The following is a 14,122-nucleotide window of genomic DNA, read 5'->3' on the forward strand; positions in this document are numbered from 1 at the left end:
CCACCACCCTCCTTTTAACTCATCACCTTCCCACTGATGTGATCAGAGAACGTGACCTTGTGCTTAATTCCACCATCACCTGGGGGAACGGACCCTCTCCCCAGCCAGATGGACTCGGGTTTTGCTTCATTCGATCACCTTGTAACATAAGCCCCTGGCAAAAGAAAGCAGATGAGGCTATATTGCTTTTCACAAATTAGGGGAAAAAAACCCTATAAATTGGCCTTTTGTTCTTTACACAATTTCAGGTTCATTGCACACAATTACAAAAACCCACACAAATCAGTCCAAGAGTTCAAAGCTGCAGGGCCATGTGATACCAGTGAGAAAATCTGGCTCCACATCGTGGAGGTGTCTGTTTCGGCTGCTGGTGTTTCAAAGAATCTTTCCAAAATTCCTGATTAGAATGTGAGACATGTCTCTAAACAGGGTGGGCCAAAATGGAAAAGTGTGGCCTGCATTAAATGGAATATATTGTGTAAGATATAATTTCCCCTCACTTCCACCCCAACCCCCATCTTTAAAGAGCCAAATCTATGTTATCACTTTCTCAGAAAGTGATCTGGCAAACCTGACATTTTACAAGATTTCTACGTTTAACATGATCGTTGTGCTAGTGCAAATTAAAGGGAACTTTCATAAACCACAAGTAGCTGTCCCATAAGAGTTAGTGGCTAGTATTTGCTTGGTGGAAATTCTTCCCCCTGGCCCTCCAAGGAGAATTATCAGGGCCAGGAAAAGTTTTAAACATTCAAAATAAAAATAACTGGAAGAGAAGTTTTCCAACTCATTTTCTCAAATGAGAAACTCAGGAAGTATGTTTGCATTCTCAAAACTGCTTTCTCATCGGTAACAAAGGAAGCCTTCCTTCCATCCTTCTTTTTTTTTGCCAATTCTGTGCATTTTACAAAGCCCACCGAGGTGCATGGTTGAGACTAAGCCCCTCCAGGTTTCCAGTCAAAACCCCACTGGGCACCTGGTGCTGTCCCCACAGAGGTAGGCTTGCCTGCTAAGAGACCCCTGGAAAAATGCCAAGTGGCAACATGCCATCTTTTTGAAAGTCAACAATAAGACCACAGCTGTGAGCCATCTACAGAGGCCATGGAGGCCACCAGGGCAGGAAGGGAGCAAGATGCCTGGGGAAGGAACGGCTCTGCTGCAAAGCTCCGCCTTCCTTGCAGGCACCAATCAGTGGTTCTCCTTTCCCCAACTGGCCATCTCTCCAAACTACTCTTAGAGAGGAGGTGAAGAGATGGGGCCCAACCCCAACAAGGCTCGGAGACGCGTGCTGTCAGGAGTCCTGGCCTTGCTTTGCTTGATCTCCAGAGCCAGGCACCCTGCTCAAGTATCTGTCTGTTCCTCTTCAAACCTGTCACCCAGTTGTTTGGCGACCCCGATGGGGGCCCCCGGGGACAGAACATCCCAGCCCTTTTCCTCCCATTATGGTCTGCTTTGAAGATCACCCAGGTAGTTGCTCAGAGAAGCTGAAAGAAAAGCTCCATCCTCCATCTGCACCTTCCCCCGGCAGCTCGAAGAGCTTCCTTGAAGCCCACACTCGGTCAAGAGCAAGATGAGTCCTCATTCTTGGAGTTCATCTCCATGCACGAAGCGAGGGCAAGGTGCAAGAATCCAGCCTTGGAAAGAATAAAGTCTTGACTTAAATGACACAGAAGTGCAGCTTCAAGTGCAGAAGACCCCTCGATAGTGCGAAAATGAGCCAGGCTCACAGGCACCTGTCATGTCTGCAAGGACCTCTACATTCCCCCAAGGAGGGACACTTCCTGGCCACCACCCCAGAATAAGCCCAGGCCTAAGTCACACTAGCCAGTTGGCACCACATGCAAACCAGGGAGGCCTGTTTCATAAGATCATTCCTTCAACTCAAGGAGGCACCGAAGAGTTGGGGTCAGCAGCTCACATTCTGAGAGAAGCATCAGGCTCTACTCCTATCTCCTAGAGGTGGCTATGGAGATAACGGAGGCGGAATCCATTCTCCACAGGCATCCACACAGATCATCACATACATCTTTGTTCTTCAAAATTGAAGTTTCCAGTGTAAAAACTAGTGGGCTTATTGCATCTACCCCACTGATGGTCTCTCTCTTTCCATCAGACCTGCTCCAAGTGCACAGGGCTGTTATTTTGTTAGTCTCCAGGGTTCTCACGTTCACAGATCCTTCTCGGCATAGAGGGAGGGTTTCTACTAACATATAAATACCCCAAATGGTGAGCTTGCAGAGTCCCCTTCCCCTTCTAAGCTGTGGAGATGTGTGTGGCTGTTCCTCAGCACTTGAGGAGAGAAATTTTTTTTCAGCATAAAACCCCTGATTGGTGACTCCTCTGATTCTCCTGCCCACGAGAAGCACATCTTCCAGCCTCATGACACTTGTGCTGGTTGACTGGAATGAAATGCATGTGAATATATCAGGTATAGGCACTAGACACGTATCATGTGCGTGCACATGGGTGCACTTTGCGTGCATGTGCGCGCACACACATTTTGGGTCCTCCTTACAACAAAAATCAAAAGTCCTTGTGAATGAAAGGAGAAGCTCGGGGGTCCGAGGATGGGGAGCTGTCTGCTGGCTTCTCGGGAGCCAGAGAGGTCTGCATTTAAATGTTTCTGTGGAAGGAGGGCACCCAGTATCCTGCAGGCCTTCTTATGTCAACGGCAGCTATTGCAGTATCTGGATCCCCTCTTTCTTGTGGCTCAGATTGTTTCTGGGGTCTCGGCTATCTCCTCCAGCCTCTGCCGAATCATCAGCCGGAGCACAGTGTACCTGGAGACAGAAACAGCTGCCGTGGGGAGCAGAAAGCGACACACACCTCTTCTTGATCCCACTTCCCACCTCGGGTCACAGCGTGGGCTGACTGTCCTGTCTCTTTGCTTCTGTCACTGGCCTACTCTTTAGCTACTTTGCTGCAGGATGAGAGGGACTGAAGAGGCTAACTCCAAACTAGGTTATTTTACTATAGTTAGAAAGCCTGGTAAAGAAGGATGAGACGGTGAAATGACAAAAGGAACAATAATAAGGGTCCCATTAACTGAGCGCTTACTATGCCCAAGGCACTGTGTACAGTACTTTGTATGCACAGCAGCATATAATCCTCGCCTCGGCTGGACCATACGAAGTTACCACATTTCACCATTTGGGGAGGCCTACACAATGGCAACTTCATGTGGTTCAGCCTCATATCAGTACCTGCATTTTGCAGAAGAGGCCATAGCAACTACTAGGTATGGGGGTCCGTGGCTTGTTGGTGAATGCAGTATCCCCATCTCTTCTCTGAACTATGGCAATGCAAATGCTGGAGTGGGCACCCTTGTGTGGGGCTAAAGGGGACATTACTTATGTTTGAGGCTTTGCACTGCACGCAAGTGTTTAATAAACATTAACAGCTATCACACTAGTTATCATCGATACAGCAAATATGATGTTGGCTCTCGTCTCTAGTGGCAAAAATCAATCAATTGTTCTACCATGTCCATAAACACAGTCTGCTTTATGACTAAACATGGCAAAAAAAAAAAAAAAATCATAAAATCCTCCCCCCCAAAGATAATTTTTACTGGGCTTTTCAACCCAAATGCAACTTCCACAAGAGAAATGTTAAAAAGGGAGGCACGGTGTGAGGAGAGGACTCCGGAGGTTGGTTGCTCAGGCCACATGCTACTAAGACAACCTTCCTGAAAGCTCCAGAACATTCTTGTGTCTCACATCAAAATTAGAGGCTGATGAGAGAAGCAGAGAGACCGAGACACTGAAGTTCCACTCCCCATTTGAGATCTGGATTCACCAGTGGGAAGCGCCCTGAAGAAGGTCCATAAGGCCCAGGCCCATGCAGCAGCTCGGTCCTTGCAAGGCGCCTGAACAGACAGCCCTCTCACTGCGGCCCCAGGAAAAACCCAACCAGCCACCAGGGCCATGCTTACTTGCGCATCAGCTTCTTTACTTCTCGATCTTCTTCTTCTTGGAGCTTCTGAATGAAGCTTTTAAGGACAGGCATCTCGAACTTTATATACTGGGCCACCTGGGAGGGAAGAAGTAAGTCTGGGGTGCATGCTCCCCTCCCAGAATTATTCCAATGCCTTTTGGCATCTCTCTCATGTAAAGCACAAAGCACTGGGAAATCTATTTCTGCATTAACCCAGGATTTCCTTAAAGGCAGGAGGCAAGCCTCATTCTTCTCAAGGCTGCTAAAGACTCTGCGATGAAGATTGCTTCCTTCACCTGACACATATCTCATAACTTCTCGTTTTTCATCTTATGTATCCACTCCATGATGAGGCGATGGCAAACATGGAACAGCACTTTCTCCTGATTCCGTGATGCAGAGAAAGACCTGAACCCATGATATTTAACATATCTCTCTGGTCTCCCTCAAAAGAATTTCAGGAACCATGGCTCGGAATGATGACTATGTCTCAGGTCTCAAACAGGTATCCAAATGTGAACTTGATCCTGAGAGGCTGTGGGGGTGGGGTGGCTCCCAGGTGAGCTGAAGTTAAACAACTGCTCCTCCTCCCCCACCAGAATCTCCATCCTACTCTATCCACTCTTTGCCATGAGGGAAGTATATTTCTTTACCCTTTCCATGTTGGGCTTGGCTATGTGACTTGCTTTGGCCAATGGAATGTGTATAGACATGACATATGGCAAATCTGAATAGAGGCTTCAAATGAGCTTACATGGTTTGGCCTCATTTCTTGCACTCCAGCCATCTACCATGAGAAACATACCCAAGGTAGCCACTGCCCCTTGAGCGTGGGCCTCTGAATGAGACTTGCAATGTAGCCTAGAGCAGAACTGCTGCTACCAGCCTGCAGAATCCTGAGTGAGAAAGTAGATACTCGCTGTTGTAAGCAGCTAAGATTTGAGGATGTTTCTTACTACAGAGATAAAATCATTGCTAACTTCTTCAAGTTGCTAAGAGAGAGTTTGCAGAAACTTCTTGGCCTTCTTGCAATACCTGAAAAAGGCTTAAGACATTTATTCCTTCTATGGAAATCGCTTTGTGCTTGCACATTCCTCCAACAACTCCCACAGGGCGCATCCTCAACCTAGCCGCTGCGTTCATTCTCCTGGCTCTATGGCCGTTACCGCTTCCACAAAACCTTGTATTAAGAAGGGCAGCAAAATGGGGCATGGCCCTTGCCCAAAAAGTCAAGCTATACCTCAGCTGCAGGTAACCCAACCAAACCCCCACCCTCCTGAGGACAGACCTTTGGACCGAAAGGGGACTCACATCATAGGTGACTTCCTCCACTTGGTCCTTCTCCATAAGGAACACTTTGGACACCTGCTCACATGGGCCCTGGAGGATTCGCGCAATCAGCGGGTAATCGGTGTTCTTCAGCTTCTGTTTCTCTGAAAGCACACACAGCCCAGAGCACCCCTGAGTTCGGCCTAAGGCCTTTGTCACTGTGAGTAGAGGTCAGCTCAGGGGCCCCTGTGGACCAGGCACCTTAAGACAGGGGTCCCCAACTCCTGTACTGATCCATGGCCTGTTAGGAACTGGGCTGCACAGGAGCAGGCGAGCAGCGGACAAGCGAGCGAAGCTTCATTTGTATTTGCAGCCATTCCCCAGCGCTAGCATCACCGCCTCAGCTCCATCTCAGATCATCAGGCATTAGATTATTATAAGAGCACCGGTCCCTGGTGCCAAAAAAGGTTGGGAACCGCTGCCTTAGGAGATGCAGCCATACAAGTCAGGAGAATGATTTGCCATGAACAATTCAACAGGTGTTCAAAGCAACCATTCGCTCCCTTCTCCCCTCAACAATACTACTATGCCTCAAACCCTTTGGAAGATGCTGCAGTGGAGGAATTGGTTTTATAGGTATCTTGAGAAAATCAAAAATCCAGTTCCCTTTTTAATAGGCAGTTAGGTTTCGGGGTTTGTTACGGACCACACATGGCATTCCCCAGTGGACTCATCCAGCGAGTGCACCAGCCTTGGAGGCAAACAGCAATCGAAGGTTTCTAACCCCAAACAACAAGTGAATGAGGCAGAGGGTGTTTTTTTTTAACTTGCTATTCTGAGTTAATTATAACTTTTAAAGCACACTGTGTTCTTCAGACTTACCACCGCTGGTATGGACCACGTACAAAGCAAACTCCTCCGCCGAATTTTCGATCTGAATCAGGAGCAAAAGATGCTTGCTGAAAACATGTGTTACACATCCTAACTTTGAGCCATTCCTTCTTTATCACTGTAAAGCTAAATAGATTTTAGGCTCTTTTGAGGGGAGGGCTATTTCTTTGCAGCTCTTAGAAGTGATGAGGAAATTGAGCAGCAGGTAACGTTATCAATGATAATAGATAGTAAGAGCTAACACTTATTGGACCGGGCCAGGTTTCTACAATACTTAAACTCATCTAATACTCATGACAACCCTCTAACAGGATCCTGTTATCTTCATTTTACAGATGAGAAAGCAGAAGAAAAGGGAAGTTAAGTAACTTGCCCAATTCATCCAATCGGTTAGGTGATGGATGGGGATTAGAACCCAGAGCCTGCGCCCTCGGGCCACTAGGTGACACTGGCTTCCATTAAAGTCGGAATACCTGGTCTTTTTATTTATAACAAGGTGACTGTGAGAAACATATAGAGTAACAGGACTTTAAAAATACTCATGCACTATACTTTGCCCATCTATTGATGGTTCATTTCCAAGGTAGGTTCCCCAACAGCGTTCCAGCAGTCAATCTGTGCACGAGTTGTCAGGCCGGGTCTTTCCATGGCCCATAAAGCACCTGAGGGATGGTGCTTCTCAGACTTCTGCGACACCAGAATCCCCTTCAAGCGTCATCTAGCAGGTTCCCTGGCCTCACCTCCGAGCTTCAGGTTCAGCCAGTCTGAGAACCTGCCTTTCTAACAAGCTCCCAGGTGATGTTGATGCCTGGGGTCTAAATAACCCAAACTCTGCCCAGTGCCCCCGTCACCACACACTCCCCACAGCCTACAACTCGGCACCTCTGGGGCCCCTTAGGCACACGTGCCACTTGTCTGAGGCCAGCCAGAAGAGGGAACTTGCCTTAAATTTGTTGAGGAGCAACTTCAGGACCTGCGGGGTGGTCATGGTGCTGTTGATGCGGACGTTGGTGATAGAGCCATAGGCTGGTGTGAACACTGACGTCTGTCAACAGAGGGGTCCAGCTCAGGATGGGAGTGGGAACAAGGGCAAGGTCTAAAGCCCATGAGTCCCACCCTGTTACCTGGGGTAAAGGGCACAGGGACAATGACACTCAACCTGTGCTCCCTGGCAGCCCCCTGAATACCTGGCAGGCATCAGGCTTTGATGTCAACAAAGAGCGCTCAGGAGTTCAAGGGGTCTGAGCTTGCCAAGTGGCAAGGTTGAGGAGGGGGGATAGGACCAGATAACGGAGGCCCTCTCTTCAAACAAAACATAGGCAAAGTCCCCTCTACCACGACTTTCACACAGGGAGTTCTCTGACTACTCACTCTCCCAAGAGATACACATTTCTGGAGCTGGATTTGAACCAGGTAGCAGGAGGGGAGGAGGGTCAGCTAACTGGGGTGGGAGGGTGGGGCACAGATGCCCCCTGACCTGGGTACCACAGCTCTGCTTCAGGGACAGCCCTTAGCTCATGGAAAAGTCAGACCACACAGCAGCCAGGAGGCACATGGTGCAAGAAGAGGGTAACATGGAGATTTCCTGAGAGGATCTGATGAGGGGTGTCTGTAGGGTCATCTCACCCACCACCTAGGGGGTCTCCTGATCTGCGATCCTTTGTTCCTCACAGAACCAGCAGAGCCTGCAGCCCACCCACAACCTAAAGACCAACAGTAAATGCTTGGCTTCCCAGGTGTCTGTAGCCCCGAGGTCGTGGCCGCCCGGGAAGGGGCCTTGCCCCCACCTTGGGGTTTCCCCCCACTCCTTGCCACCCTGTCCCCTCTACCTTATGGTTGTAGAAATGGCCATTGATGGAGAAGCGGTGGCGTCTGATTCGCCGCTGGTCACTGGGCGTCCTCACGTTGCCACGACGACGCACTCCGACATCACTGCGTGTGCGCATCAGCTGCGGGGTGTCTTCCTGCAGGGGTTTCAGGCCTCTGGAGTCTGAGAGGGGAGGGGGAAATGAGCTCTGCCTGCCTGAACCCGGCATGTGGCAGGCCCCTCTTGGTGGCCAATGCTATATATAGCACCCACTGCCTCCCCCAAAATATATTTTATAAAATCAGTAATTCCTGTTAGGGGAAAAACATGCATAATTTACTGAGAAGCAATACAGCGACAAAGTTCAGAGCACAAAATTTAGAGGCAGACTCCCAAGTTCAAATTCCAGCTCCACCATTGCCATATATTGCTAACTCTTTTGTCTCGGTTTCCTTATCTATAAAATGGGGATAATAACTGCACCCTCCTCAAGAGATTGTTGAGGGTTTAAATGAGTTAATGCACATAAAGCACTTAGAACAGTGCCTGGCACAGGATAAACACGATATAAGGACTTGCAAGATATTGCAAACCGACAATATCTTTAAAAATTACAAATGTACGTAGCCTCAGCGATTCCACTTGAAAGAATCCTAAAAACTCTGACAAATGTGTGCAATGACATGTCTAGAAGGCCACTGACTGCAATCTTGTTTGTCATAGCAAAAGACTGGAAATGATCTAAGTGTCTGTCACCAGAAAGCGATTAAATAAACGGTCATTTTCCCCTGCAGCAGGATACTGCAGAGCCAAGAAGAACACCGAAGTTCTTTTCGGACTTAGATGGAACGATCTTCAAGACAAATTGATAAATAGAAACAATGGTGTGTAAAATGCTACCACTATATAAAAGGGGAAGAAAAGAAATGACATCCAACCATAAAGGTTTATGGGTATGTATTTGCTTGTATTTCCACAGAACATCTCAGGAGGAATGCGTTCAGGTTGTTTCTAGCGCGGGAACTGCAATAATGGGTAGATGACATGGGAAACTTTTAATTCTTTTTAAATATTTTTTGACTCTTAAACCATGTGGGTTTTACTTATTCAAAAAATAAGTAACAGCTTACAAAATCGATCACATCCGTCTCCACAGTTGACCCCAGACCCGAGGCTCCTCCCACCTAGCAAGGACCTGTGAGACTCCTCCCATCACACGTGTACCTGTGGGGCTAGACGTCTGCTCACTCTCCGCCGGGGCATCTACCTCTGTGATCTGAATATTGGGCATGGTGAGGGGCTTTAGGATGGTGCTGGGGGCAGAAAACAAACAAAAGGGAAGGTGGTTTAATGCCCACGGAGAGATGCCCCCACTCTCACCCCAACCCCCTCCCGCAAGGGGAGCACTTCGCTTGTGCCAGGCTGGGGACCAGTACACATTAAGCAACGAAAGAGGCGGGTGGGCTATTCTGAGAGTTCTATGAGGCTGGCCCAGCTCCAGGCTGAGCACTGGGTGAAGAGGGGGAGTTCCAAAGGGAGAAGATGCTAGTCCCCAGCAGCTGCAGCAACACAAGCACCCAATTCATCAAGCCCAGGATGGAGAACAGCAAAGAACAAAATCCATGTGTTGTCTGTGCTGAGTTTCTAAGCATGTATGGTTTCTACAGCTTATTTGGAAATCCTCAACAATGGCCATTTATTTCTCGGGACAAGATTCCGGTTCAGATCCATTTCTGTTGAAGGAATAACTAAGAAATTGTTTCTGGTATCTAAAAGAAATGGAAATAGGTTGGCTGCCACAAGGGTCAAGGTGGCTTTGGAAAGGGTGCTGATGACAGCGTTCTTGGGGTTGCAGGGACTGAGTGCTCATCGGCCATGCTGGAGAAAGGGCTAGGAGCAGGCAGTCTGAGCTGCAATCTGGCCAGGGATAACTGGCAAATAACTCCTCAAAGCAAAAAGGACAATGGGAGCAGCTCAAAGAAACATAACACAAATCAACAGAGGATGCAGCCAGGAAGGAGAATCATATTCAACGATTAGGACCATCCCATGGTGAGAGGGGTGTGGGCTCCCTGGGACCCAGTGGAGAGATAGGACTCATGTTCAGGGCACGACAGTTTTAAGGGAAGACAATTGAAATTGAAAATCTGAAGGAACTTCCTATCGTAGTATAACCTGTGGACTTCTGACCCCAGAGTAGAATTGGTCAGAATCTCTCAGGAATAGTGAACATTTGGCGCCCACTCCTTCGTCCAAAGCTCTCTTTCTTGTTGAAGAAGAAACTGGGCTCAGCATCCTTCTTAACACAGTGGTCTAGGCACTCACTTTATTATAGAAGGCATCTGGGACAACATTATTTACATTCCCAAAAACTCTCTCACAGTATTTGCTGGTTTCAAGAACAAACCAAGACCAGATTGCGGCCACAAGGAAGGGAAAAGAAACAAGGGTGCACAGTGGAAGACCCCTCCCTCATAGTCTAATGGAATTTCAACAATCATCTCATTGAGGGAACGGAATGTAACATAGCCTGGGGGTCAGGGTGGGGCTGTGGAAAGGGTTTGGTCCATTGGAAATCAAATGCTGAAAGCAAAGCAGAGTATGAAACCAGCAAAATTAGATGAAACCAAAGAACCGTGACCAGACATCCCAGCGTCTGATGGGATGGGCAAAGAATTTCCTCCTTAAATTCCCTTGGAAAACAACCAGATCAGCTCCAGGGCTTGGCCACATTGTAGTTTCCTCTCAACTTTAGAGAAGATAGATTTGATTGTGGAGTCTAACAAAATGTTCAATGGGGCCGACAGGGCTTGGTTCTCATTCAAAATATTAAAAAAATCACTGTGGTTTTGGCCAAGAGGTTGGCATGCTCCACCCATGCCGTGGCCAGAAGGCAATGGGCATCAGCAAGTTTCAAGATGGAACAAGACGAGTCACAGTCAGTTGACCCTAAAAACTGAAGTCCCAGAAAGGCAGTAAGGACGGTGTACGTTACTGGATGCACTCAACTTATTCATTTGGTGGTGGAGGTAGAGAAGGAACAGGCTTGGTCTCTACAGATCTTTCACTGGGCACTCAGAGGGGGGGGGTCTCCCAGACTACTGACCATCACACAGCCACCCGGCTCCAAGTGCGTCCTGAAGGGACCCCTGGCTGACCTCTCTTGGTTGGCTCAGACAGGATCCAACATTCCTTTTCCTTTTCCAGGTTCCCCCAAGACACGGAGTACTGTGGTCAAAAGGTTCAGACACTAATTGTCTCCAGAACGGGGTCCCTCTATAACAAGTGGTCCCGGCGAGGAGGACACTGGGGCATCTGACATCCTGTCAGATATCTGCAGGCCAGGCCTGGCTGGCCACTACCAATACCCCCGAGAGATTCAGAAATTCTCCATGAGGGGGACATGCTGCTCACCCAGGCACTGGCCCTTCTGACTTGACATCTCTACTCCTCTCTCTGACTGTCACTCAGAAATTGTGGTGACAGGCATGGAGACCTGATCACACCAACGTCTGCCCCTTTCTCTTTATCCCAGAGCAGAGCAGATGGGCAGTAAAGGAAGTAGGAACAGGAGCTGGGGTCAAGGTTGGCCGGAAGGAGGTGGCATTTACCTGCTTGAGAACACAGACGCTCCAGAAACCCCCAATCACCCCCAGTCCCATCTCTCCTCACTCACCCCTGAGCCCCCAAGTTACAGCCAGAGTGCCAGGAGGAGGAGGAGGGAGGGGGGCGAATGCGCTCATTGTCATCCTGCATCTGCAGACGAATGGGCCGGCGCAGCCCCCAGGAGATGTTCAGCAGCCCCTCCACGATGAACTCGTCTTCTTCCTGCCCACAAAGCGATTGGTGCAATGAGTCCCGAGGAAAAGTCCTGCAGAAGCCAGCACCACACTTGAGGACAACTGACAGCATCCTGGATGTGTCCAAGCTGGACACACCTGAGTTATTATGGTCACACCCCGGCTCTGAGACACGCTCCAGTGTAAAGTACCTTGAGGCCATGAAGGTGACCTCACAGGTCAGCACAAAAGTTGCCTCAAATTCAAATATACATGAGCAAATTATTTAAATGTATTTTTGTTGTTTTTATACTAATGACTTTAAAGAAAGAATGCATCTGTTAAATTAAGTAAGACTAGCCTTGTTAAGAGAGCAAGAACTAAATTGGTGAATATTAGTTACTTTCCCCTCCGCTACTATGGAAAATGATGTGTCTTTAGCTACAACATATGGTTAGCAATCTGATCGGCTGGTTAAAGGAGACTTAAAGTAACATTTCCACAAGTTGATTCCACCGATATTCTACAGAATATCAGCTCCTCGAGCAGGTGAACTGTTAACTTAAAAAGGGTGTCAGGTTATCATGAGATGGGAGGGGCTGTGTTAATCAGGTTCCTTAACAGTAAAACTTCCCAGAACCTATAATAAGCTAATGTGCTACATCATGACTCCCCAAAAGGTGAATAAATTCTGTAAGAATTCCAAATTTATACTCAAGGGTTGTTGACTGACAAGTTAAATGTGAAACCCTTGAGGCCATCTGCATGTTTTACCCCAAGGAAATGGATCTCATTTATGGCCATGAAACTCTTTAATCACCGAGCATTTTGAGAATTTATTCTATAGGACAGCGGTCCCCAATCTTTTTGGCACCAGGAACTGGTGCTCCTATGAGAATCTAATGCCTGATGAGGTGGAGCTGAGGCAGTGATGCTAGTGCTGGGGAGCGGCTGTAAACACAGATGACACTTCGTTCACGTACCTGCCGCTCATCCTGCTGTGCAGCTCAGTTCCTAACAGGCCATGGACCTGTGTCAGTCCATAGCCCAGGGGTTGCTATAGGACACATCCTGAAAAAGCTGTTTAAGGACTAAAATCTTATTCATGACCCAGCCACTAATTAGCAAAAGCTCTGAGGTAAATGCCTAAAAGAGTCGGGCCTTCTTTCCCAAGTCTCAGAAAAGTCTTTCAGAACTCATGTTTTATGGGCAGGGCCCACAGATGTCAGACTTGGGCCAAGGCCACATCTTCACTATGAAGATGACACCTGTCCAATGAACAACTAACCTGAGCCCCAGGATCATCCTTAGAGAGGGAAGGAGAATAAAAGAAGGCAGGAGGGGTGAAACAACTTTAGGGCATTTGGAGGTCTTGGGGGGAAAGGTTTTATTTAAGCACAAGCTATATATATGGCCTTCTAGATGGTCAAGGTTGGCATCATCACTTTAACTAACATGATTATAGGACAGAATTTAACCCAGTAGGACTTTGCCTAAGTTGACTAGTTTGAGGGACACAGAGAAGGCCACTACATTCCAAATATTATCCCCAACCAGCCTGCCTTGGTAGCTGAAATTCTACCATCTGATATCTTTTTCTCTGGATTAAATCACTTGATAAATGGCTTGATAACCTGAAAATGCGTTTAGAAGGGTATATATACACCTTCTTATCAGTCAAGAACACTTGAGTATAAATTATTCTTCCAGGCTCCTATACAACTCACCATCTGTCTGATAACAGGCTTTAAAGAAATGGATACAGGATGAGCAAGCTTAGATTCATGATGGGGGCTGGAGAAAGGCAGATGGATAATAACGGGCATTCCAAGAAGGCACCCTAGAAGGCTGATGCAGTTGTGGGGAAGGCTAAGAGTTACCACCCAGAGCTTAGGCGACTTGGTGAGGACATGGTCCCAAATGTGTAAACAAAGGACACTGGGTAAGGTTCTTGAGTTTCCCAAGGAGAGGAAGCCTGCTTGAAAGCCATCTGAAAGGGTCAATTCATGAAGACTCCCTTTGGATGATCCCCTTTCTGAGGCTGGTGCTAGCCTGCCTCTGGAATGACTCTGGAACAGAAAAGCTCACCCTTTTTGGAACAACTTCCAAAGAACTCCAGGAACTCCACTAACATCCTAAATGAGAGGCCACTTACTGTGGGAGAGACTTACTGTGGGGGACCCAGGATCACAGCCCCCAGACCCAGGACATGGAGAGACAAAGACTGGGCTGGCCCACCAGAGAAGGAGACCTTCCCTGGGGAATCCTCACCTCACGGTGTCGGAGCTGCAAATTCTGGCCTTCATAATACAAGTTGTAGGTCTTCAGATGGAGGAGAAGTTCATTCCTTAGGGGGAAATACAAGAGGTGTAATATTCTCAGCTGAAGCCACCTATAATGCAGTTGTTCCCTCTTTTTCTCACTTCTAACCTTGCCTTTA

The 14,122-nt window shown here is 47.9% G+C and overlaps 1 protein-coding gene across 4 annotated transcripts in view; it reads right to left on the minus strand.

Moving 5' to 3' along the window:
* Nucleotides 1–2,013: 2,013 nt before the first annotated feature.
* The window catches only part of RASSF2 (Ras association domain family member 2), a 38,086-nt gene continuing 25,977 nt past the window's right edge, over nt 2,014–14,122 (minus strand). For all 4 annotated transcript variants that reach the window (XM_023537317.1, XM_023537310.1, XM_011369963.2 and 1 more), the window contains 9 exons: nt 13,954–14,029; nt 11,580–11,731; nt 9,128–9,216; nt 7,926–8,086; nt 7,040–7,141; nt 6,088–6,139; nt 5,248–5,369; nt 3,935–4,032; nt 2,014–2,780 (listed from right to left, as the gene is read on the minus strand). In XM_023537317.1, coding sequence (XP_023393085.1) covers nt 2,711–2,780; nt 3,935–4,032; nt 5,248–5,369; nt 6,088–6,139; nt 7,040–7,141; nt 7,926–8,086; nt 9,128–9,216; nt 11,580–11,731; nt 13,954–14,029 — 922 coding nt within the window. In that variant the 3' untranslated portion in view covers nt 2,014–2,710. The remainder of the gene's footprint in view (nt 2,781–3,934; nt 4,033–5,247; nt 5,370–6,087; nt 6,140–7,039; nt 7,142–7,925; nt 8,087–9,127; nt 9,217–11,579; nt 11,732–13,953; nt 14,030–14,122) is intronic.

The sequence above is a fragment of the Pteropus vampyrus genome, unplaced genomic scaffold, assembly GCF_000151845.1.
Source record: "Pteropus vampyrus isolate Shadow unplaced genomic scaffold, Pvam_2.0 Scaffold7, whole genome shotgun sequence".
Classification (NCBI taxonomy): domain Eukaryota; kingdom Metazoa; phylum Chordata; class Mammalia; order Chiroptera; family Pteropodidae; genus Pteropus; species Pteropus vampyrus.